This window comes from Urtica dioica, chromosome 8 (assembly GCF_054948205.1).
Source record: "Urtica dioica subsp. dioica isolate 48M chromosome 8, U.dioica_male_clone48M_v1_H2, whole genome shotgun sequence".
NCBI lineage: Eukaryota > Viridiplantae > Streptophyta > Magnoliopsida > Rosales > Urticaceae > Urtica > Urtica dioica.
The window spans coordinates 27,586,484-27,611,586 of NC_142763.1; the positions used below are offsets into that span (position 1 = coordinate 27,586,484).

Below are 25,103 nucleotides of genomic sequence, written 5' to 3' on the forward strand. Positions count from 1 at the left end.
ATGCCACTGCATCTCAAGCGACGTGTGTCGAGAAGCGTACAATCGCTTCAATCGATCTTTCAAGGGAAAGTATCGTAATATCTTTTGTGATACATTCTTCCCCGTTGGCTTCCATCTGCTCTCATTGCAAATTGGGCACACTTCAGCTTTCTCGAGATCTTTTCGAAATAACACACAATTGTTGATGCACGCGTCAATCATATCGTATCCCATGCCGAAACGCTTCAGCTTCGCCTTTGCCTCGTAGTGTTTTTCCGGAATTCGATTACCAATTGGGTGAGACTTCCTCAAGAGCTGCAACAATTCTGTAAACGACTTGTTCGTCCAATGGTTCGTGACTTTGATGTGCATCAACGAAACCAAGAACGACAAAGACGAAAACTCTTTGCACCCAGGGTACAATTCTGCTTCCAACTCAGCGAACAAATCTTCCACCTGCTCATCTGCACGCACTTCACTCGGAGTCGGATCCGTAAAATCGTCGAAGTCCTCGTGATCCATTAGATCATGGAGAGCATCGTGCAATCCACCGACTCCTCTTTGGTTAGTCTCGCTGGCAGCTTCTATCATTCGACGTTCGCCGTGATGATACCATTCGGTGTATCCCGGAGTAAACCCCTTGTTCAAAAGGTGATTCTTTACGACCCCGATGTCCAGACATCTCACGTTATTGCAAGACTTACAAGGACAACGATAATGACCGTTTTCGTTCGGGAGTCTGCTTGCAACGCGGATAAACTCGTTAACCCCTGTTTTATATTGCAAACTCAACCGATTGTTCTCGGTAATCCAGTCCCTACTTGGATTTGACATTCTTCTGAATGAGACAGGAAATTGGGGGATAAAACTGAATCGTTAGAATTCATTTTGTAGGATTGAATTATTAGGAAATTGAGAGGTAAAATTGAGAGTGAATCGTTAATATTTGAAATTTAGAGTGAATTATTATGAAATTGAGAGTGATGAATTGTTAGGAAATTGATAGTGGATCGTTAATATTTGAAAGATTCGAGAGCGAATTTGTAAGAATGAAAGAGAAATTGTGATTGACATGTATTAATTTTGAAAAGTGGTTAGAATTCGTTAATATATACAAATTCACTACTGATTTCATTAACGAGTTAACCAATTTCGACAAATTAGTTAATTCGTTAAAATATATTATCAAAAGAGTTAATTTTCTTGAGATATACGTTTTATTCTACCGAAAATTCGGCAGAGTTTCCCCTAAAATATTGATTAACCAAAATCTGCAATTAAAACAAAAACACATATATAACCAACCAAGACTATCTTATTAACATACTAAATACTAAATTGAACCAAGACTATCTTATTAACATACTAAATACTTAAACAAATCATGTTACAATTACATTAAATTACACTAAACACGTTACTAATTAATTTAATATATATTAACTTAATTAATCTAATCTATCATATTACACATTATTAAAAAAAATTGACTATTACTATATGCTACTATTTTCATCAAAGTTCTATTATCATTTAATCTAACATGTTACTATTTTCATATATATTACTAATTAATCTATACGAAATAATCTAAAAATATTAAATAATCTATAAATATTAATAATTACAAATACCTAACGTTTTTCCGAGGCGACGACGAGGCACTGAGACGACGGGGCTACGAGTGACCAAGCTGCGGCGATGGCTGGGCCGAGGGTGGGCCGGGAGCTGGTCTATAGCCCTTCAAGAAGTTCTCTGCAAAAAAAGAAAAGAAGAAAATGAAAAAAAAAAAGATTAGTTGTGTGACCGATTGACAAGGCATTGAAATATCTAACGTGTTTTACGTACGTCCGATAATTCCGATCTCTTCTTCACCTGGTTGCACTGCCAAACAGAATCCCACTTGTACTCCCTGCACCGAAGAGAGAGTGAGACAGAGAGAGAGAGAGAGAGTGAGACAGAGAGAGAGAGAGAGAGAGTGTGAGGCTTACCTGGAGGACGGCGCCGGGAATGGAGGCGGGGCTGGTCCGCCGGAGACGAGCGTCGGGCTGGAGGCGGGGCTGGTGGCGCCGGGGACGAGCGTCGGGCGCTGGAGGCGGGGCTGGTGGCGCCGGGGACGAGCGTCGGGCTGGAGGCGGGGCTGGTGGCGCCGGGGACGAGCGTCGGAGAGAGAGAGAAAGAAGAGAGAGTTAGAGAGAGAGAGATAGAGAGAGAGAGAGAGAGAGAGAGAGAGAGAGTGTGAGGCTTACCTGGAGGACGGCGCCGGGAATGGAGGCGGGGCTGGTCCGCCGGAGACGAGCGTCGGGCTGGAGGCGGGGCTGGTGGCGCCGGGGACGAGCGTCGGGCGCTGGAGGCGGGGCTGGTGGCGCCGGGGACGAGCGTCGGTCGGGCTGGAGGCGGGGCTGGTGGCGCCGGGGACGAGCGTCGGGCGCTGGAGGCGGGGCTGGTGGCGCCGGGGACGAGCGTCGGTCGGGCTGGAGGCGGGGCTGGTGGCGCCGGGGACGAGCGTCGGAGAGAGAGAGAGAGAAGAGAGAGTTAGAGAGTGAGAGAGTGAGGTTGGGCGAAGAAGAAGACGCTCGGGTATATAAATACCCTAAAACTATTAGGTGCGACATTGTCGCACCTAATAGTCATAAGTGTCGCACCTAATATGACTTTTAGGTGCGACACTGTCGCACCCAATGTGAAATTCCAGAACCCAAAACATTCGGGGGGAACTTCTGACCGTTTTAAATTTTTTTAACCCATTAGGTGCGACACCTGTCGCACCCAATGATATTAGGTGCGACATATGTCGCACCTAATAGTATCCGGTGCGACAATTTCATATCAGGTGCGACAAAGTCGCACCGGATAGCCATAAACATCAGCGAACTTTTTAGGCGCATGGAAGACTATTAGGTGCGACATGTCGCACCTAATATGTTCTTAGGTGCGACATTTAGGTGCGACATGTCGCACCTAATACCCTTCCGCACCCAATATGTTAATTTGTAGTAGTGTCTTATTTTCTCCATCATTCTCACGAACAATTCTCCCTCTTCTTCGCAAATTTGCCATTCCTCGCACACATCACAAATCCTAAAATTCCTTATTCCTTTATATCATCACAATAATTGTTCATATATTTTTTCTTCGTTTTCCCTTCTTCTAGGAGCCCTCGCCTCTCAGGAGCTCAGTGTGAAGCGCGGGGTGGCGATGGTCCATCGGCAATGGCAAGTTCGCGTGCCAAATGGAGGCGGTGGAGACGAAGCAAGTGGTGGTGGAGAGCCGAACCGTGATTTGACGTCGCTTTAGTTTCGAGCAACGACTAAACTATTATTTTACCGACCAATTAGAAGCGATCTTAGAAGCGACAAGTACCGCTTCTAGAGCCATTTTACAAAGCGATATTTGTCGCTTCTAAAGTCTGTTTTTCTCTTAGCGGGAGCTGTAATGATATGACAGAGGCGACAGGGGCGAAGCACGTTGGGTGGAGAGTTGAACCGATTGTGACGACTTCAGTCAACTTTAATTTTAATGAGAATAATTTATATTTGGTGTTTGTTAAAGTTTTCAAGACTATTTGACTAATCTGAACATTGTGATTTTTTTTTTTTTTTTTTTTTTTTTTTTTTTTTCGTGAATCATGATTTCATGATATCACATTTCATGACAGTACGAAATGTGACACTACTGTAAAAAAACCTAGAAATAGTATAAGAGTTTTTGTACAACTCAACAAGTAATAGATGTATCAAATTTAAAATTTTGGCTGATTTTGAGAAAATAATTTGGGATTATTAATGTCAAAATTTCTAATATTTTGATGTTATATTTCAAAATTTTCCAAAACTCCCATCAACAATCGATTTTCTATTGGGCCCTGTAGGCATTTTAGTCGAGAAAATATGTGAAAATTATCTCTACTAAATTCTTTTCAAACTTAATTCCTCGTTCACGAGAGACAAACGTATGTTCCATTTAAATCTTTTATCTTAAAATACATAGTCTAATACATAGCTTTTAAATATTTGACCTATAATTTTAATAGTTATTTAACTATTTGAATAGCTTTTTTCAATTTTATTTCATTTCTATTTTTTTTTATGGTTTACGTTTTTTTTTCTTTTTACATTGCATTTAGACTTGAGTGTTGCACTTCAAAACGCCGACGGAAAACCGAACGAAAAAAATGTGGAAAAAAACAACTGATATATCGTTTCAAAATTCCGTTTTCGATGAAAAATTGACATTCCGATGGAAATCGAACGAAAATAATATTGCAAAATATGTTATATATATACACATGTATCTTACAATTATTAAACTGGTAATATATATGATATTTAAGTTACAGTAATAGCTATACATTTTATATATAGTATATATTATTTAATATATGTTTATCTTAGTTTTATTTTATTTAATACATATTCTATAATTTAGAAATACCGTGTTTATATATGTATTAAACATGGGTGATAAATATTCAATGATAAAGTATCAAATTTTTTTATAATATTATTTTCTTTTATAAATATCCGTTTTCATCATTTATTTTGTTTTTGTACATTTATTTTTTATATTTAGTAATCTAATTAAATATGCTATTAAAAAAGCAGCATTAATTAAAAACATATCCTTTTTTACCAGCAAATTTTTCTTTATATACATTTTATATATGAATTTTTATCTTATATATAGTGTTTGTCTAAAACCATAAAACAAATATAATATATAGTTATAAATAAAATGTATAAGACATAACCGGAACTTGATATAATTGGTAAGTGCTTTGTGGATGACACTCGGTGATTCGAGATCCATTCTCTGTCTTTTTTTTTTTAAATTTTGTAAATAAATTAAAGTCAAATGACAATTGGTGAAAAATGGCAAAAAACGAAAATCGGCGACAACGACGACAAAACGAAAAAACATGTTTTTCGTCGATCGTGACACCGATTTTTGTCGAATTTCGCCGGCACACTGCTTCAAAATATAATTTATGTCACATCAATGTTTTATCTCCAACAGCTTAATAGAATAAAATGATATTATGGAGGATTTGATAATATGATATTTTAAGAATTAATATCTTCAAAACGGATATTTATGGAATTTCCGACCTTAGATCTCTGTTATGTTTTTTTGCTAGGGATCTCTGTCACTTATTGATGCCAAACTTAACGGAAGTCGCATGTCTCAGAACAATAAATGAATATATGATAGAAAGAGGTAAGTTCTGAAAAGTGAACTTTTACCATGATGATGATCTCACTACAAAGTAAAAAATAAGTTATAATTTTCTTTTTTTTGGAGGAAAAATAAGTAAGAACTTAAGAAGTGAAAGTTTCTACTCTTCACTGTGTAGCTTCTTTTTCTTAAATTTTCATCATCATAAAAACCTAGTAAAATAAAAGAAAAACCTCCATATTATTTCCCTCGCTTTTAGTTTGATTGGAATGGTGTGGGTCACCAAATTCACGCCCATTTGCTTCGATCTTCGGCTTCAGAGGAGACACGAAAACTTATTTTAATATTAATTTATAATAATAAAAAAATAAAAGTGAAAATTCGCGTTGCTCTTAAAATTTTACGAACCCAAAAATCTCTGTCAGACCAAGTTAGGCTTGACAAACACACAGCAAAGCTTGAAAAAGATGTACTATTAAAGATAGAGACACATACATATAGAGATAGATATGTCGACATATATAGAGAGAGAAAGCCAGATATGGCGGTGATGTACTTGGATGAGAGAGAAAGCGAGTGATTACTCCATAGGCGTTGTTGAAGAGTAGAGCTTTTTCGTTTTCGTTCGAGTCAAACACGGTGATAGAGAGTTGTTCGAAGCCTGTTGTGGTAAGTCGGGGCTCTTTGGGTTCCCGATCGTCGGTGATTAGGTATTATGTTCGTCGGACCTGGAATTAGTTCCGGTGAGTTGGTGGTGGTCGGCGGCGAGGGAGGATGAAGAAAGGAAAGGGGAGGAACAATGGCCTCTTGCCGAATTCGCTCAGGATAATCTCTTCTTGCCTCAAAACTGTGTCGTCTAATGCCGGCACCGTCGCTTCCACCGTTCGCTCCGCCGGCGCTTCCGTCGCCGCCACTATCTCAGCCGCTTCTTCCGAGGATCAGAAGGATCAGGTCTCGCACTTTTGCAAATCTCGTTTCTGATTTGCTTATCGCTTCTCTTAGGTTGAATAACTAATAGATTTCTGTTTGGAGGTAGTTTTGGACCCTGTTTTCATTTAGTTGAATTGATTTTGTGCTTGGGAATCGTTTGTGATCAGTATAGAAGATGATCACTCTAAAGGGTTCAGGACTTTTTGCTTCGCTTATTTGTTTCAGTTTAGTTGAAGCTTTTGATTCTAGAATAAGGTCAATTTTAGATATAAAATGCCATTGTGAAGGTTGAAAAATGAAGAGTGTTCTTGCCAAAAAAGAACTTGTTCCGGTAACATTTCGTAGGCCCATAGTGAAGTTACAGACTTCGTATCTCCGTTTCTGATGCTGCAGTGTACAAGTTTCGCCGACCAAGCTTCGTATTTAGAAATTGATTGACTTGCTTTTAAATTTTGTTAGACACAACCATAGATTCATGATAGTAATATTGTTTCTTTCAATCTATTTCTTTCTCGGGTAATTATTTGTTGTTTTAAGAACCATGTTTTCTAATTGGCGAATAGGTGACCTGGGCCGGGTTCGACAGTCTAGAGCTCTCTCCATCGTCTTTCAAACCCGTGTTGTTACTAGGTTACCGAAACGGGTTTCAAGTTTTCGATGTCGAGGATGCTTCTAACTTTACCGAACTCGTTTCAAAGCGAGATGGGCCCGTGTCGTTCTTGCAGATGCGGCCATATCCTGCAACTTCCAGCGCTCGGGAAGAATTCAAAGCCCCACAGCCGCTTCTACTTGTTGTTGCTGGAGATGACTCTGATTCTTCCGGAACAAGTCAAAACGGTGGTCAGTCGGTAGGGTTAGGCAACAACGGGAGTGTAGATTCAGTGCCGGGAAACTGTGTGAACTCACCCACGACTGTTCAGCTTTACTCCCTTAGATCCCATTGTTACGTGCATGTTCTCAGGTTCCGCTCGGCTGTGTGTATGGTCAGATGCAGTCCACGTGTAGTTTCCGTGGGTCTTGCTACACAAGTAAGCACCGACTTATCTTCGATAGTAAAACTTGATTCCATTATATATTAAGCTGTGTATCATGTATTTCTATTATATGGAAGGAGAGTATTGAATTATGTGGGTTGTTTTGAGTAGCTACAAAGACTGACAAACGTCTGATGAATACTACTTAACTGGGTTTCTAGGGTGCTGTATTCTGCTAGTTCAGTGATAGAAGTAGAAAAAAGTTTTCTTGCTCTTTATGTTTGATATGATTTAGCGATCGTCTTGTTTGGAAGGATTCATGTATGTGATTTTCACTTGCAGATATATTGCTTTGATGCCCTCACCCTCGAGAGTAAATTCAGTGTGCTCACATATCCTGTGCCCCAGCTGGCTGGACAAGGATCTCATGGTATTAATGTTGGTTATGGTCCAATGGCTTTGGGTCCAAGGTGGTTGGCATATGCATCGAACAGTCCCATGGTTTCAAACAATGGTCGCGTAAGCTTCCAAAATTTATCTCCTTCTCCAGGAGTTAGTCCATCAACATCTCCAAGTGGTGGTAGTTTGATGGCTCGCTATGCAATGGAGTCTAGCAAACAGTTGGCTTCTGGGATAATCAACCTTGGAGATTTGGGATACAAGACTTTGTCCAAGTACTGCCAAGAGTTGCTTCCCGATGGGTCTAATTCTCCTGTGTCGCCAAGTTCTGGCTGGAAGGTTGGTGGCAGGCTCGCTGGAACAGAGATCGATAATGCTGGAATGGTTGGTATTTTGGTCTTGTATACTCGCCATTTTGTTTTTTATATTGGGAATAGAATTTGGTTTTGTTGTATTAATAGATTTGGTGTTCAGTACTTCATGCTAATCGTACTGCTGTTCTATACTAAATCGATTTTCGCATTTTGCTTCGTTGACGAATATGTTTATGCTGGATTTACTCGCAATTTTTTCCAAAACACTTGCCAAAGATGCATTTGTTATAGTATAGAGCTGAAATCAAAGTATTTTTTAGTTCATGTTTCGGTGCCTAGATGTAAGAATGCACTGAGCTTTTTGTTGTGTGCCTGAGTCTATTTTGTACTTGAAAATATTTGTTTCCAGGTTGTTATCAAAGATTTTGTTTCTCAAGCAATAATATCCCAGTTTAAGGCCCATACGAGCCCGATATCTGCACTGTGTTTTGATCCTAGTGGGACCCTTCTGGTCACTGCTTCGATATACGGGAACAACATAAACATTTTCCGGATAATGCCGTCAGTTACACGATCTGGATCCAATGCGGAGAGCTTCAACTGGAGTTCTTCTCACGTCCATCTCTACAAGCTGCACCGCGGAATAACGACAGCTGTGAGTGTAGTTTGTTTTCGAATTGTCCTGTTCAACTCATCACAAGTCTTTTGCTAGGTTTGTATTACTTACACTTTATTCCCTGTTCCTTATTTGTTTCTCAGATGATACAAGATATTTGTTTCAGTCATTACAGTCAGTGGATTGCAATTGTTTCATCCAAGGGAACCTGCCACGTATTTGTATTATCGCCGTACGGTGGCGATGCTGGGTTTCAACTTCTTAATTCAAACGGCGAAGAACCGTTTGTACATCCACTTTTGTCTCTACCATGGTGGTCTACCCCATCATATTCCACAACTCAGCAATCATTTCCACCCCCAAACCCCGTTTCACTTTCTGTTGTCAGCAGGATAAAATACAGTAGTTTTGGATGGCTTAGTACGGCCAACAATTCTGCTCCTTCTCTGACTGGAAAAGTTTTTGTGCCATCTGGCGCAGTTGCTGCTGTTTTTCACAACTCTCTACCACGCAGTATTGAGCACAGTAACTCGAGAGCTGATTCATTGGAGTACCTTTTAGTCTATACTCCATCGGGTCATGTAGTTCAGCATGAACTTCGGCCTTCAATTGGAGCTGAACCAAGCCAAGGCTGTTCAAGACCACAGTCAACCTCACCTCTGTCCACGCAGGAGGATGAGCTCAGAGTGAAAGTTGAGCCCATCCAGTGGTGGGATGTTTGCAGACGATCAGATTGGCCAGAGAGAGAGGACAGTCCTTTAGGCACTATCTTTGATAGACAAGAGCTTACTGAGATGGGTCAAGATAAATCAACAGCGAATATCGTCTATGGATTGCACTCGCTTGACATGAATGCTGGTGTTGGCGACATCAAAGTTTGTGAAAAGCCTAATGACATGTCCCATTGGTACCTATCAAATGCGGAGGTCCAATCGAGTGCTCTAAGGTTACCAATATGGCATAAATCAAAGGTATATACATACACACACACACACACACGTATATATATATATATATATATATGTTGTGGTGTCGGGATTAATCTTTGTCTAAACAATATTTTAAATGACAAAATACATCTTTTTTCAGATATGCTTTTATATGATCGACTGCCCAAAGATTGACAGTTCTGATTCTGGGGAGATTGAAGTCGAACAGTTACCTGTTCATGAAGTTGAAATGAGGCAGAAGGAATTATTGCCTGTTTTTAACAATTTCCATAGCATCAAGTCTAGTTGGAATGATAGGTGATCATCATATTTTACACGTTTCCTCTCTTTTGTTGTATCGACTATCATTTTGTAACATGTCTTCTAATTGTAGCTACACATTGCCTTTCTTTTTCAAGCAAGGGTGCTGTGTGTTAGGAACTGCCTTTTCTGTTTCCCTGTATCCAACATTTTAATTGGAAACTTGCTTGGTTTGATAATCCAGAGTCATTCTTGGGGTTAGATATCCCACCTCTACATTCCCGGTATCACATTATGCAGAAGAGAAGATCGCGGAAGAGACTGTTATTTGTCATTCAAAGCCTGCGTCACTTAGCTCCACTGAAAGCTCGGATGGAGGTAAATAAAATTGCAGAATAATTTCCGTGGTTAAGAACGGATTATATTTTGAAGAAACTAAAATATTATTACTAATTTAGAGTTTTGGAGTCCAAAACTAAATTTACAGAGCTAGAGGGCACTGGACCATCCCCTAGTTTCAGACAAAGGATTTTTAAAGTCATTACAGGATACAGAAAGCCATAATAAGGTCGTGCTGTGATTAACTTTGTCTCGTAAATTCACTAGTTACAAAGTCCTCTCCTTCAAAGAAGCACTTGTTTCTTTTTCCCCAACTGACCCAAACTGCTTTGGATAAGAATGCACCGTTCAATTAATTTGATTTCTAGTTGACCTTTTCTTTAGCATAGCAAATATCCAGTAGATCTGCTCACAACAACATAAGTCTGACCATTTTTAAGAAATGAGTTTTATTTGCAACCCATTATAACCTACGTTGCTCAGCAGGTTCATCTAGGAGGATCGAGAATTTCATCGACTTTGACCAAGCAAACCACGAGAGATCCTATTTGGCTCCACATTACCCGGAAAGGAAAGAGAATATATTTTATTCTTCGGTACCAACGGAGGGATCAATGACTATATGTTCTCCTTCACTGCATTCTCAAGCTGACTGTCGTCCTCCAAGTGGAGTCATTGAGACCCCACTTTTACCCTCCAAACAAGATGCTTCGAATGTTAGCGTTCTTGCCGAGGGTTCTTCTATTTTGCACCATCCGGTAGATCTTGGGCAGTTATTTAGAGAGGAACACTGTAATTGCAAGACCTCGGAGAACAATGGATGCCGCGGGTTAGCTGAAGTTGCAACTGATGAAGTTGACTCCAGCATGAGCCATTGTCAGAAAGAGAAACCGGCGCTCAGTGAAGATGAGGAAATGCTTGGTGGTGTATTTCCTTTCTCTGAATAAGGTAACAAAGTTTACCTGAAACTAGGTTTATGATCTAAAGTTGGACGTACTGGAGAAAAGAAAAAGTGAAAAAGTTTTTTTAGAAAACTAGCCAACCAAAACTATAGGAATTTCTAATTAGCCAACGTTTTGTAAATTTTAGGTAAATAGCCAATGTTTTGTAAGTTTTAGGTAAATTCTAGGTAAATAGCCAATGTTTTGATAGAGTTTTTCAGTCAATTTACACGTGCAAATATTTGGTCATAGCTATTTATCAACTTACTAAAGGTTGGCTAAATGGCAAACCAAAACTGTAAATAAGGCTATATATCTAATGAACCCTAAATTTAAATTGTTTTGAAATAGTCCTTGTACTGATTTGGTCCTGAAACTGAAGCAAAATACTCAGTAAAGTATTGATTTTGTAGCAATTTAGTCTTTCTTTAATCAAATCTATCACTTTAGAAACTAAACTTAAAAATATATTTGCCAACTTAAATATCTTGTTCTGTTTTTGTAGTGTGAATGACTAAAATATAACAAAATCGATAGTTTGAGGACCGTTTTGCTTACCAAACTATTTTAGTTACCCAAATTCCACAGGTAATAGTTCAGGACTATTGCGTGTATGAGAGAGAGAGCGCGCGCTTCTACTTTTAGGTACCAAAATGCCACCCATATAATCGTTCGCTTATGAGAGAGAGAGAGAGAGAGAGAGAGAGAGAGAGTCTACCGTAACATTTTCCATATTTTGTTCCACACTTTGGAACCTGAAAAATAAGATGGAAAGGTAAATGAAATTCCTCCTATTTTTTCTGTGATGTTTGGATGGAGCGAAAATAGAAGGAAAAGGAAAATAGGAGGGAAAATAAAAGGAAACTAATGAGTGGACTCCACTTTTCACGGAAATTTGTGTGGAAATGAAATTCATCCAAATTCATACATGTGTGGAACCACTTTTGTGCTATTTTCTCATTATCCCCTCTTCTTTCCCTCTCATTTTCCATGGCTTCTAACTACTACATAAAATTTTGTTTTTTCCTCTTATTTTTCATTCAATATTCATTTTCCCTTATATTTTCATTTTCCCTTGTATTTTCCGAGTTCCAAACGGTGCTTAAGCTCCAACAATGAAAAATAGTGGACTATTACATCTAGTAAGATGCTAGATACAAAGAATAAGGGTCATCCTTCAACAAAATCCAATCATTCCGAGTTTCTCTCGTTTCTTGTTCACTGTCACAGGGGGATCGATCTGAATAAAACGGAGTAACGCGATGTAGCATCTTTTGACTACCATATTACATCCGTGCGGCATTGTGAATTAAGCTTATACTTGCCATGGTAAGCCTTTGATCCCTTTTGCTTTTTGTAAATTTTGTACATAGAAAACTTGTAAATATTTTATTGTGGAGTATCAAACTCTTGGAAGAGTGCTGGTGTGAGAATGAAATTGTTTGTTGTATGATGTGGGGATGATTTGGCTTTGTTTTATGGGGGTGTTTTTTTTTTCTTTTTCATTCCGGTATCGGTAACTGAGTTCTCTCTTCGATTTATGTCTGCTAAGAACAAAGAAGTAAAGGAAAAAAATGAATGTAAGATAGAAGTTTATTACACGTGTTTTATAGGTGCAAAAACATCGGATTGGTGAATATAGTAGTCTACAATTGGACGAAATTTCTAATTGCCATCTTTTGACATCTGATAAAAAAAACAATTAAGACCGACAGTTAAAGTTAAAACCAAAACTGAAGCAAAAAAAAAAAAAAAAAAAAATTCACACGAAAAAGAAACATTGTAGGATCCATCATCCATCTATATATATCCTAGATTTTGAATTCGGATGTGGATGCTCCATCATTTTGAGTGATAGATTTATTTCAGATCTCTAATTTTAGTGTTAAATTATGTATAAATGTGGGATATATTAGGAGGAAAATTACTACAGGAGAAACTTATGCTAATTTTTCCTTAAAATTCATCACACCAGCTAGACCAAACTCAAGCGTCGCTCGAGAAGTTATATAGGTAAATGAATCAAAGAGTTTGAGCGCCACATATTATGCGTTCATTAAAAGATAACTTTGAGGTTGTTTTGTTATTAATACCACATATTCTTTTATAATTGTAAATAAAATATATAGAATATGATAATTTTGAGGTTGTTTTGATATTAGTAAAAGTAATTTAACATCTCTCTCTCAAATGTTAGCCGCCGCGTTTTCTCTCCAAAAAAAATTAAGACTTGAGCTTTCAATTTTCAATGTTTTCGCCACCTTTGAAATACGGAGATTTCGATGGTCTCGACCAATGGAGGACTCTCGACCTATGGGAAAATATTTTATTTTTTATTTTTATTCTCTTCTTCATGTTTTGCTTTTTCTTTTGATTATGTTTCAATAATCCAGACTTATTAGATCTGATTTTTGTACCGCACGATATTTAATCGGAGTGATTTTGAATTTTTTTTCATATCTGTGTTAATATGTGTAACATTTTTTGTAAAACACCATTTCAAAAAGGGAGTTTTTCAAAACTATGAGTAAAAAAAATGCAAATGACTTTTTTGGACTTTTTTTTCAAAAGGTCACAAATAGGACCTCTGACACTTTTTTCATTTATGTAATTACCATTATATCCTTCTTTATTTACTTTTTGTACATGTCAATGTCTCATGGACCCCACTCTCACCTACTCCACTCTCTCTCTATTATTTGTCTTTATATGTTATAATAAAGTACACATAAATAATTAATAAAATAGACACATTTTTTTATCACGAAATTCTGAGAATTCTGAGATTCCGTGACGTATTTATCACGAAATTGGGAATTCGTGACCTTTATGTCACGAAAAAATTAGAATTCCGTGACACTTTGATGGAATTTAGTGATAAAAATCTTGTTTATTTCATTAAATACGGCGTAGAGGACCAATGGTTATTATAAATATAAAAATAAAAATTTGAAAATAATAAAGTACACACATAAATAATTAATTAAATAGATACATTTATTTTTTATTTTTATAAAATTAGTTTTTAATAAATAATTAATAAAATAGACACATTTTTTATTTTTTAAAATAATTTTGTGTTAATTTTCATAAAAATAATAAAGTACAAACATAAATAATTAATAAAATAGACACATTTTTTATTTTTTAAAATAATTTTGTGTTAATTTTCATGAAACACACATAAATAATTAATAAAATAGACACATTTTTTATTTTTATGAAATTAGTTCGATTTAATTTCCATGAAAATAATAAAGTGCACAAATAAATGATTAATAAAACAGACAAATTTTTTATTTATTTATATGAAACAATAACACGAAACAATAAGATTTCGTGACTTTCATGTAACGAAACACTTGGATTCGTGACTTTTCTGTCACGAAAAATGGGGATTTCGTGACTTTTCTATCACGAAAAATTGGGATTTCGTGACTTTCCTCTCATGAAACATTGAGATTTCGTGACGTAGATGTCACGAAAAAAACTATTCAAGTCACAAAACAGTACGTTTTCGTGACATTTCAGTCACGAAATGAGATACTTTGATGGAATTTAATGAGAAATCTCTCTTTTAGTTCATTAAATACGTCTTAGGTGACCAATATTTGTTATAAAAATAAAAATTTGAAAAAATACATAGTTAGTCAAGCTCTACTTACCTAGAAGATATTGAGGAACTAATGTGTCTTGTATTGTGAAGTGTCGTTGACATACATTTATTTGTCCCATTTCATCATTTCAAATTAATGGGACAAAGTGTCAAGTAGTCTAAAACAAATGAACATATAGGTAAATAAGATTTACTGTAATGTCGTCTGGCATGTCGTTTTCCCCTCCAACTTCTCCTTAATGTGATGATTTATTGATAACACATGTATTAGCGTTGTTAGTCCTCCAAATCAACTCATTTAACAACCTAGAAGCAAGTTTATGAGGACCAAACGAGATCAAAAGAGCAAAAGAGAGCATGTTTCACGTACTTGAGTGGGAATTCGTGACATCTTTGTCGCGAAAAAAAGGAAATTCGTGACTTCTATGTCACGAAAAATAGGAATTTCGTGACTTCTATGTCACAAAATATTGGGATTTCGTGACTTATTTGTCACGAAAAATAAGGATTTTGTGACTTATCTGTCATGAAACAAAGCTCTTTAAGTCACGAAACAGTACGTTTTCGTGACATACCAGTCACGAAATGTGATACTTTGATGGAATTTAATGACAAATCTCTCTTTTATTTTATTAAATACGTCTTAGGTGACCATTATTTGTTATAAATATAAAAATAATTTTTTTAAAAAATACATAGTTAGTCAAGCTCTACTTACCTAGAAGATATTGAGGAACTAATGTGTCTTGTATTGTGAAGTGTTGTTGACATACATTTATTTGTCCCATTTCATCATTTCAAATTAATGGGACAAAGTATCAAGTAGTCTAAAACAAATGAACATAGGTGAATGAGATTTAATGTCATGTCGTCCGACATGTCGTTTTCCCATCTAACTTCTCCTTAATGTGGGAAATTTATTGATAACTCATGTATTAAGGTTGCTAGTCCTCCCAAATCTACTAATTTAACATTCTAGAAGCAAGTTTATGAGGACCAAACGAGATCAAAGAAGCGAAAAAGAGCATGTTCTACTTAACTGGCTCGGACTTCGTGACTTATTTGTCACGAAATTTCGGGAATTTGTGACGTCTTTGTCACGAAATTCCGGGAATTCGTGACGTCTTTGTAAAAAAAAATGGGAATTGTGACTTCTATGTCACGAAAAATTTGAATTTCGTGTTTTCTATGTCATGAAAATAAATTAGGATTTCGTGACTTATTTGTCACGAAAAATGACAAATAAGTACATGTACGTAGAAACATATATTCATGATAAGTCAAGCTCTACTTACCTAGGATCTTGAAGAAGTTAGTCCATTTAACATATATTCCGTGAAAATAATAAAGTACCCACTAAATAATTAATAAAATAGACACATTTTTTTAATTTTATGATATTAGTTTTTAATAAATAATAACACGAAACAATAAGATTTTGTGACTTTCCTGTCACAAAACAAATGGATTCGTGACTTTCCTGTCACGAAAAATTGAGATTTCGTGACTTTTCTATCACGAAAAATGGAGATATTGTGGCTTTCTTGTCACAAACATTGGGATTTTGTGACATAGTTGTCACGAAAAAAAAAAACACTTCAGTCACGAAACAGTGCGTTTTCATGACATTTCAGTCACGAAATTGGATACTTTGATGGAATTTAATGAGAAATCTCTATTTTATTTCATTAAATACGTCTTAGGGGACCAATGGTTGTTATAAATAAAAAAAATAAAAAAATTGAACATAGGAAAACAATGTCAAGTAGTCTAACTTATCCTTAATGTAAGAATTTATTGATAACTCATGTATTAGCGTTAGTCCTCCAAATCAACTAATTTTACAGTCTAGAAACAAGTTTATGAGGACCAAACGAGATCAAAGGAGCAAAAGAGAGCATGTTTCATGTAATTGGCTCGAACTTCGTGACTTCTTTGTGAGGAAATTCCGAGAATTCGTGACGTCTTTGTCACGAAAAATTGGAATTTCGTGACTTCTATGTCACAAAAAATATCACTCTGATTCCATTCACACAGTAAAAAAATATTACATAAAACTATCAATCAACATCCACTTCATTAGTATATAAATACCCATCCATTTCGAACTATCTAAATTGGATATGATCGAACCAAATAAAATAAAATAAAAACAAACATCCAGGACTTTGAGCTCTATGACTTCATCGCTGACGCAAACTTCTATCTGTTCATCGACCTAGTCCGCAGATCGGAGACCGAAGAAGACCAAATCATCCCGAGCGTCGCCGCGCCGGCCGCCGACGATCTCATCGCCGGATGCTTCGCCGGAAACCTAAACAATCAGCCGGAAACCTAAACCCTTGCTATTTACGACACCGAGATCTCCTGTTCGACAAAATTTTAAGAATTTTACGGAAAACACATCCCTGGAAAAAAATGTAAACTTCAGTGCCTTGCATTATATTAACACGAAAATTATTTAGTAGTTTCAGTTCTTCTACTGTTTCAAACAAAAACTATGAAGTCACTGAACTGCGTTAAAAAAATTACAATGTAGAAGAAGACATGAATTCTGATGCGACCCATTTACAGAAATAAGCAGGCTCAAGCATATTCCAATCAACAATAACAGGATTAGAGGTCTCGTTTTCTAGCCTACCCATGTGACACCAATGGCAAAAATCTTCATTATAATTGTTTTCAAGTCAGAGAGTAGACTGTAATAGGCAACAGTGAAGAAGCCAAATCGAGCCATTTAAGTTCACCAGATATTACATGTTCTTAACTTTTTATCATCAATCTCAGAAACGTGATGGTTTCTTTTTCCAATGAAATAGTAGATACTTACGGTTTTGAAATAAAGCATAGCAACCGATAAATTATTGGGTACGTGCCTTCCATAAAAAGATCGAAGAAGAAGAAGAGGAGAAAAATGGTGGAGAGAGATAGGAAGTGAGATTGTCAGAGTAAAAAGAAAAAAATATATTAAATGAAATATAAGAAACTGTAATTAAAAAGTAAAAGTAAGGGTAAAATTGTAATTACATAATTCATTTTAAATTCATGAGTCCTATTTGTGACCTTTTGAAAAAAAAGTCCAAAAAAGTCATAACACTTTTTTTTACTCCTATTTAGAGCAATTTCCCTTTCAAAAATGATTAATGTGTTGATATGTGTGGATAAGTACGAAACTCATGGACCACCTGCAAATTTTGACAATAATTAAGAAAACGATTTTCATACTCATAGTTTAAATTACACGCACATGCTTAAACTTTGACCATAGCTCTGATACCATTTGTTGGAATAGGTCTAAGATTAAGAAAAGATTATCGCTTCTAGAAAGCGGCGGAATATAAAAATTTCTTTAGAATCAAGTAAAACAATTTTACAACCTAGACAAAGTGCATGAGCGTATAATTAAAAACTTAAAAACTATTATTAGTTTTCACTCGGTACCAACTTTGATTGAAGCTTGAGAGTTGAGAAGCTTTCGGAAATGTTGAATTGCTCGTCTCCCCTCTAAGCTTGCCTCCCTTGAGTCTTCTTGAACCTGTGAGTAACCACAAACGTTTCTACCACTAGAGTCTTTCGAGTTTGGTTAGGATTTAGTGTGTGGGCACTTTTAAACACTATGACTCAAGAACTTGTCTTTGAGCCAAAGAGCTAAAACAAAACGCTAGGTCTAATGAGGACATATGTGCCACATTTTTTTTAAAATAATTTAAAAATACCTTGTAACATATATCTAAATTCTAAACAAGTAATATATGTCCCGTGCGATACTGCGGAATAATTAATATTTTTTATTCAGGAGGAAAAAAAAATATAAAGACACGTTCATAAATATTTAGGTTTGAAAAAATTGTATTTAAAGTTTTTTGAAGATATTTTTATTTTTCTGATAAAAAAAATCGAATGAACACTAATTGTGTGTTTAGGGTCCCCTCTCTGATTTTTTTTTTAAATTTCTAAAAAAAATAAATAAATCAACAATATTTTGTGATTGTCCATCCTTCCACGTCCTTTTGTTTTTTAACCTTAAAATGGATTTTTTTTAATCAATGACTCTTTCTTAACAAAATTTAAGTTCATGACCTCCTCTTTAAATGAAAGTTATAATATCACACAAATGCCCTTTTCTTTTGTAAGAAGTTAATAATATTTATTAAAAAAAACCTAATAAAAAAAACGAAAAAAAAACGCAGCCCTATTCCCCAAGCTCCAACGTCGTCGCAGCCGTCGCCATCTCCGGCGACCTTTACCGTCAACTTCTTCAGCAACCTCCATCGTAATCGATTCCGACGACCTCTGCCGCCAACATCTCCAGTAAGAAATTTATGGTAATGTTAAAGATGCTTACGGATACCCAATGCTTACACTATAAAATATTTAAAATAGTAACATTACTCTCTAAATCCATAATCAATAATAAATTAGAAATTATGAAAATTTTCAAGTTTTCATGATTTTCGCGATTCCTAATATATGAACACGAATAGTAGTCAACTGATCCAACTGGGTCGACTGGAGCTAGTTCAGTTGGGCCAGTCGGACCGGTCTGTAAAGCCACTAATCCATAAAAATTTATCATTTTAAATTTCTTTTAGTAATCATTAATTTTATCACAGTTTTTTTATAGGTGAATGTGTCAGTTATCTTATCATGACATAAATTAATTATTTTAGTATTTGAATTTATATTATGAATCTAATGTTATTTTTTTATATGATGTAATTCCTCTTTTATAACTCGTTCCATTTTTATAGGTACGATGGTTGAGGTTGTTATTTATTTTTTATACGATGGAGAGTGGAAAAAGAAAGATGAAGGCTCATGTGAATGGTTCTCAAAGAATGAAGTACTAGACGATGAAAAGTGTGCGACAATTTCATATCTACTCGATAGGGTATCCGAAAGACTTCATATTGATAAAGAAGTTACGGACTTGAAATTGAGTTACAAGTGTCCAATGTCAGAAAAGATAGCGCCTAAATTTATTTTGGATGACATTGATGTCAAATGTTATCTTGTTGATCGACGTGGCATGTCCCAATGCAAAATGATGCTGCATGTTGAGCTAATTACGAAAGACCAAGACAAAGGTTAGACAAAATATCAGACCGATCCTACTGTTATGTTTTACCATGTCAAACTAGTCCTACTAATGTGCTTTACCATCTCCAATCGGTCTGACTGGTCATACTAGTCTGACTAGTCCAAATTATGCTATTTGCCATACCCGACTGGTCAGACCGGTCCTACTGTTGTGTTTTACCATGTCAAACTGGTCTTATGGATGTGCTTTACTATGTCCAACCGGTCCGACTGGTCATACTAGTCTGACTAGTCCGTCCAAATTATGTTATTTGCCATATCCGACTGGTCAGACCGGTCCTACTGTTGTGTTTTACCATGTCAAACTGGTCCTACTGATGTGCTTTACCATGTCCAACCGGTCCGACTGGTCCAACTAGTCTGACTAGTCCAAATTATGTTATTTGCCATATCCGACTGGTCAAACCGGTCCTACTCGTGAACTTTATCATGTCCAACTGGTTACACTAGTTCGATTTATGTTATCAACTTAATAAAATACTTGATTCATACATTGTATAATTATTTAGAGTTCTTAAAAACATAAAACTTAGCACAATAAAAAATAAAAAACATGCACTAATAATGCAATTACTAGGAATGACATTCTTCTTAGTCAAATGACAAGATCCACTAACAATAATGATGATAATAATTTGTGAGATCACCATATACTAATCAAATTTAGGATATACAAAACTTTAGAATATATTTATACAATATTAATAGTATGTTTATCTTCAATATGTTATTCTTATATGAATATTGGATTTATATAGTATTCAACTATTTCATATCATTTATTAATATGATTGACTAGTCATACTTGTTTAATTTGTAGATATTCAATGAGCATAAGTCAAATATGTAAACATCCAAATGGTCCTACAAGTATTGTTAACATGTTCGACTCGTCCAAATGATTATAATTTTTAAATGCCCGACTGGTCCTACTGCTATAGTTAACAGGTCCAACTGGTCCAACAATTTATAATTTATAAAATATTAAATCCTCTCAAGTGTGATATAACATGTCCTACCAGTCCTACTGCTACTTCCAACTTATCCAACTGAATATAATTTATAGATATTCAATGAGCCTAAGTAAAATATGTAAAAATCCAAATGGTCCTACAAGTATTGTTAACATGTTCGACTCGTCATACTAAGTAAAATTTGTAAACATCCAAATGGTCCTACGAGTATTGTTAACATGTTCGACTCGTCCAAATGATTATAATTTTTAAATGCCCGACTGGTCCTACTGCTATAGTTAACAGGTCCAACTGTTTATAATTTATAAAATATTAAATCATCTCAAGTGTGATATAACATGTCCAACCAGTCCTACTGCTACTTCCAACTGATCCAACTGAATATAATTTATAGATATTCAATGAGCCTAAGTAAAATTGGTTTCCAAATGATTTGGGACATCGAACAAGTGGCCGAATTGAGAATCCTTAAACCACTGCAAACCTTTAGGATAGTCTTTCAACACTTCTGTTAGGAAATCCACAGTTTCGGCCAATCGACATTTTACTCCAATTTTACATTTGAAGTTTCTTCTATCGACATCCAATTTGAATATTGGACGAACGGCATCCGGAACCTGTAATTTATATACTTTTATTTGAGTATTTCTTCATATTATATCAAGTAAGGAAAAAGTATAAAAAAGTCGTACCTGCTCGACATTATTATGTAAATTTGGTGGCGTTGAACCGCTATTGTTTCCGAGTCATCTTCAAATTCTGGTATCGACATATTTTTTTTGTGATCTACATTCAAATAGACGAATTTCAATGCTTATGAGATTTAAATAAAGAGTTAGAGAAAAAAAAAATGTAAAACTGGAGCGGCTAGTCCTATTGTTATATTGCAAAAAAAAAAAAGAAAAGAAAAAATGGTATGAAATAGCCAATTCAAACTATGAATTTTGCAAAATAGCCATAGTTTCATTAGGTATAGCAAAATAGCCAATTGAGAGTACTACGACTTTTAATCATGTCTCGATTAATTTTAATTCAGCCTTCATAAAGCTTACATTCTGTCTTTATAGTTCGTTGGGATTAAATTTAATCCAACCTAGATTAGTCTTACTTTGACTAGTTTGTTTATAGTTGACAAACTATGGCTATTTTGCAAAAGCTTAAGTTCTATTTGGCTATATAGCCGCTTGACAAAAAAAAAAAAAAAATGAGCCCAGTTTGCTCATTTTGAAAAACGTATTGTCCAGGCTATACTTTTTTTTTTGTGTGTGTGTAGGCCAATATGTTCTTTATACTCCAGATGAGCTTCTTTTAATGGGAAAACCTGAGATTTAGGGCTTCTCCAACCCAACGGCATAACGCCAAATATAGTGTAAAAACAGCTTCAATCACACGTGAAAGCCAACACCAAATTTGGTGATTTAAACAGTGGCTACTGTACAACACGCATTTTAAAAAAAAAAAAAAAAAAATTAACATATTAAATTCAAAGGTTTTTTTTTTCATATATACATATATTAACCTTATAAATGTTTATAAAACACAAAAACTCATAAATTGACTACAAAAATATCAAAACAAAGTTCAATTAAAACATAAAAATTTAAATATATGTTACAAAGTTTGAATTAAATGTAATATTTTTAGTAATGTTATTTTTATTTATCTTTTTTTTTATTTATCTTAATTTTTGTTAAATATTGGTAAGTATTAAATTATTTTAATCACTTAATTAAAAAATATCACCATTATAATTATTTATTGAAATATTTATTAATAAAGAGATTGTTTTATTTTAATAATAAAATAATGGTGAATATTATTTTTAGTGTGAAATTTGGTGTTGTGGTTGGAGTTGGAAAAAAATTTGGTGCTAAATCAACACAAAAATTGTGTTGAATTAACACCAAATATAATAATTGGGTTGGAGTTGCCCAAAGGACATGGAAATGTTTCTATGCTTACAAGACCTAGATTTTTTATTTTTTTATTATTTTTTTTCCCTCTCAAAATTGTGCCATAATTTAACTGTCTTGCTGGTACAGGAGTTGATAATAGTGAACCCACCAAAAAAGGTACATGCTTTTTATTACCTGAGAATGCAACAATGAGGCAATTAGAGATCGAAAATGAAAAAGCCCATTTGCTAAAACCAACTTCCATGACTATAATAAATAATGCATCGCTGAAGCAAGACAAGATATAGGAAGAGGAATTCAAAAACGAAATGAGAAAATCTGAGTTGTGGTGATTCCTTCCTTACCACTAAATTAATACCAAATTCAAGTTCGTAAAAGAGGCACAAAAGTATATACAGAGCCGTTTGTTTTGAATCCAATCCAAAAGTATATACTCACTTGTTGGTGGTGGAGATGCCGTAGCGGTTGGCGACGTTGATTCCGGAAAGGTGGTCGACGGTGGCCTTGGCGTCCTCAGGGACGTGGTTTCAGACCTTCAGGTATTTTTGGGGGGTTTTGGGGGGGAGGACGTGGTTTCAGACCTGGTGTTTTGGGGTTTCAGCGGGTTTGGTTCGTTCAAAACACTTCAAATGGCATCGAATAAGAACATAATTTTCAAAGGGTATTTTCGTAAATTCGAAAAACAAATAAGAAAAATAAATAAAAAATACTATGCTATTGCTAACAGAGGAGGGTCGTGAATTGAAAGCTGACCTTCAGAAAGGTTACCAGCTTAAAAAATCCCTACTTATATATTATATTATCTATAGCTATCCATAAACAGCCTCTTTTTTCCGAGCATATATATCCTTGCGTCAGTACTTACAAATATGTTTGTATCCAGAGCATAATTATAATTATGATCCGCACCATTTCGACGGCTACCGTTCGACCGGAGACAGTGAAGGGTGGCGAAGAAGAAGATCGGTTCAGGTTCAGTGGTGCTCAAATTGATTTAGGACCATCCGATCTCCAACTCCTTCTCGTGGATCACATCCAAAAGGGCATCCTCTTCCACAAACCTCCGACTAAAACTACACTCAGTTTAGTAAAGCTCTTAAAAGACTCTTTTGCCCTCGCCATTAACATATTCCACCCTCTCGCCGGCCGCCTCATTTCCGTCGACAACAACGACGACACCGTATCCTTCTTCGTCGACTGCAACGGCGCCGGAGCCGAGTTCGTCCACGCCACCGCCGACGGCAGAGTCTCGGCCGCCGATATCCTCGATCCAGTCATCGTTCCGGACGCGCTGGTCTACTCGTTCTTCACCATGAACGAGGTTCTGAACCACGAGGCCGCCAACTCCGACCTTCCCTTGCTCTCGGCGCAGGTCACCGAGCTCGCCGACGCAGTCTTCGTGGCGTGCTCAGTGAACCACTGCGTCTCCGACGGCTCTTTCTTCTGGCACTTCTTCCGCACCTGGTCCGACATCGCACGCGCCGAACTCAAAGCCAGCGATATCCCGGTCGTCTTTGGCCGGGGATTCCTCGACGGTGTAGTCAATCTCCCGATTCGCATCCCAAAACGCTCTCTCGTCGCCGACGATGCCTTCAAGAGGCCAATCCCCGGGCAGCTCCAACAAAGGATGTTCAGGTTCAGCAAGGCCACGGTGGCAGAGCTGAAGGCCAGAGCCAACGCGGAGGTCGGAAGAGAAAGAGGTACCTTTTGCCACTTTCTTTACCTCTTTTAATTAAAAAAAAAAAAAAAATACAAACTGTTTATAATTTCAAGCAGGCGAGATCTCGTCGCTGCAGGCGCTATTAGCTCATCTCTGGATCTCAATAACTCGGAGCCGAGGCATCTCCTTCGACGAAATCGTCACTTACATGGTGGCGGTGGGGTTGAGGCAAAGAATGGGTTTAGCAGAGAATTTGGCAGAAGGGTATCTCGGGAACGCAGTTCGGGCATTGGTAGTGAAATCCACGGCCGGCGAGGTTGTTCAGAGAGGGGTTGGAGCGGCGGCGCTGCTTATAAACAGGGCGATCACTTCGCAGACAGTCCTTGAAGTGAGAGGCTACTTAAAGGCTTGGGTGGAGAGCCCTGAGGTTCATCGTTGGAAACCCCTCACCATCACCAAGCTGCTGACCGGAAGCTCGCCGCGGTTCGATGTCTACGGCTGCGATTTCGGGTGGGGCGGGCCCGCCGCGGTGCGTAGTGGCCCCGGCAACAAGTCCGATGGGAAGCTCACCGTGTTTCCGGGCTCCGAAAACGGAAGCATCGATTTCGAGGCTTGTCTTTGTCCGCACACTCTCCAAGCCTTGGACTCCGACCCGGATTTCACTCGGACTCTGTCCTAATAGGTCATATTAATCAAGAATATTTGCTAAAGATCAGCCTCAAGTTTGACAGTTTTTACTGTTGCAGCTGACGTGGCGATGAGAGATAAAATGAGATCAAGATCAAGGGTATGGAGAGATAACAGCTAGAGCTATGGCTGTTTTATTGCTATATAAGTATTGTGTTTTCTCTTTTTAAGCTGTTAGAGCTATGTAATCATCAGTTCAGGAGGAACACTAATCTTTAGTGAGAGTGATTTCCAAGACATTTCATATAACTCGGACTCGAAGAAGATCAGTTTTATTGATTGTTGAGAGCGAT

At 36.6% G+C, this 25,103-nt stretch overlaps 2 protein-coding genes across 2 annotated transcripts; both read left to right on the forward strand.

The window, feature by feature from the left end:
* Positions 1 to 5,552: 5,552 nt before the first annotated feature.
* ATG18G (autophagy 18 G-like protein) lies at positions 5,553 to 12,460 on the forward strand. Its single transcript, XM_089623024.1, has 9 exons — positions 5,553 to 6,105; positions 6,648 to 7,112; positions 7,401 to 7,841; positions 8,181 to 8,426; positions 8,531 to 9,358; positions 9,477 to 9,634; positions 9,822 to 9,955; positions 10,403 to 10,864; positions 12,088 to 12,460. Exons 1-8 carry the CDS (start codon positions 5,929 to 5,931, stop codon positions 10,861 to 10,863), a joined length of 2,910 nt encoding a protein of 969 aa, XP_089479150.1. The 5' UTR covers positions 5,553 to 5,928; the 3' UTR covers position 10,864; positions 12,088 to 12,460.
* Positions 12,461 to 23,312: 10,852 nt separating this feature from the next.
* Positions 23,313 to 24,923, forward strand: LOC149388821 (putative acetyltransferase At3g50280). Its single transcript, XM_089621891.1, has 2 exons — positions 23,313 to 24,163; positions 24,240 to 24,923. Exons 1-2 carry the CDS (start codon positions 23,362 to 23,364, stop codon positions 24,800 to 24,802), a joined length of 1,365 nt encoding a protein of 454 aa, XP_089478017.1. The 5' UTR covers positions 23,313 to 23,361; the 3' UTR covers positions 24,803 to 24,923.
* The last annotated feature ends 180 nt before the right edge of the window (positions 24,924 to 25,103 follow it).

Excerpts from the sequence above, each read along its gene's own strand:
- ATG18G (XM_089623024.1), top strand. The coding sequence starts at position 5,929 with ATGAAGAAAGGAAAGGGGAGGAACAATGGCCTCTTGCCGAATTCGCTC. Across the intron at positions 6,106-6,647 it reads CCGAGGATCAGAAGGATCAG|GTGACCTGGGCCGGGTTCGA; the intron begins GTCTCGCACTTT and ends ATTGGCGAATAG. Across the intron at positions 7,842-8,180 it reads AGATCGATAATGCTGGAATG|GTTGTTATCAAAGATTTTGT; the intron begins GTTGGTATTTTG and ends ATTTGTTTCCAG.
- LOC149388821 (XM_089621891.1), top strand. The coding sequence starts at position 23,362 with ATGATCCGCACCATTTCGACGGCTACCGTTCGACCGGAGACAGTGAAG. Across the intron at positions 24,164-24,239 it reads GGAGGTCGGAAGAGAAAGAG|GCGAGATCTCGTCGCTGCAG; the intron begins GTACCTTTTGCC and ends AATTTCAAGCAG.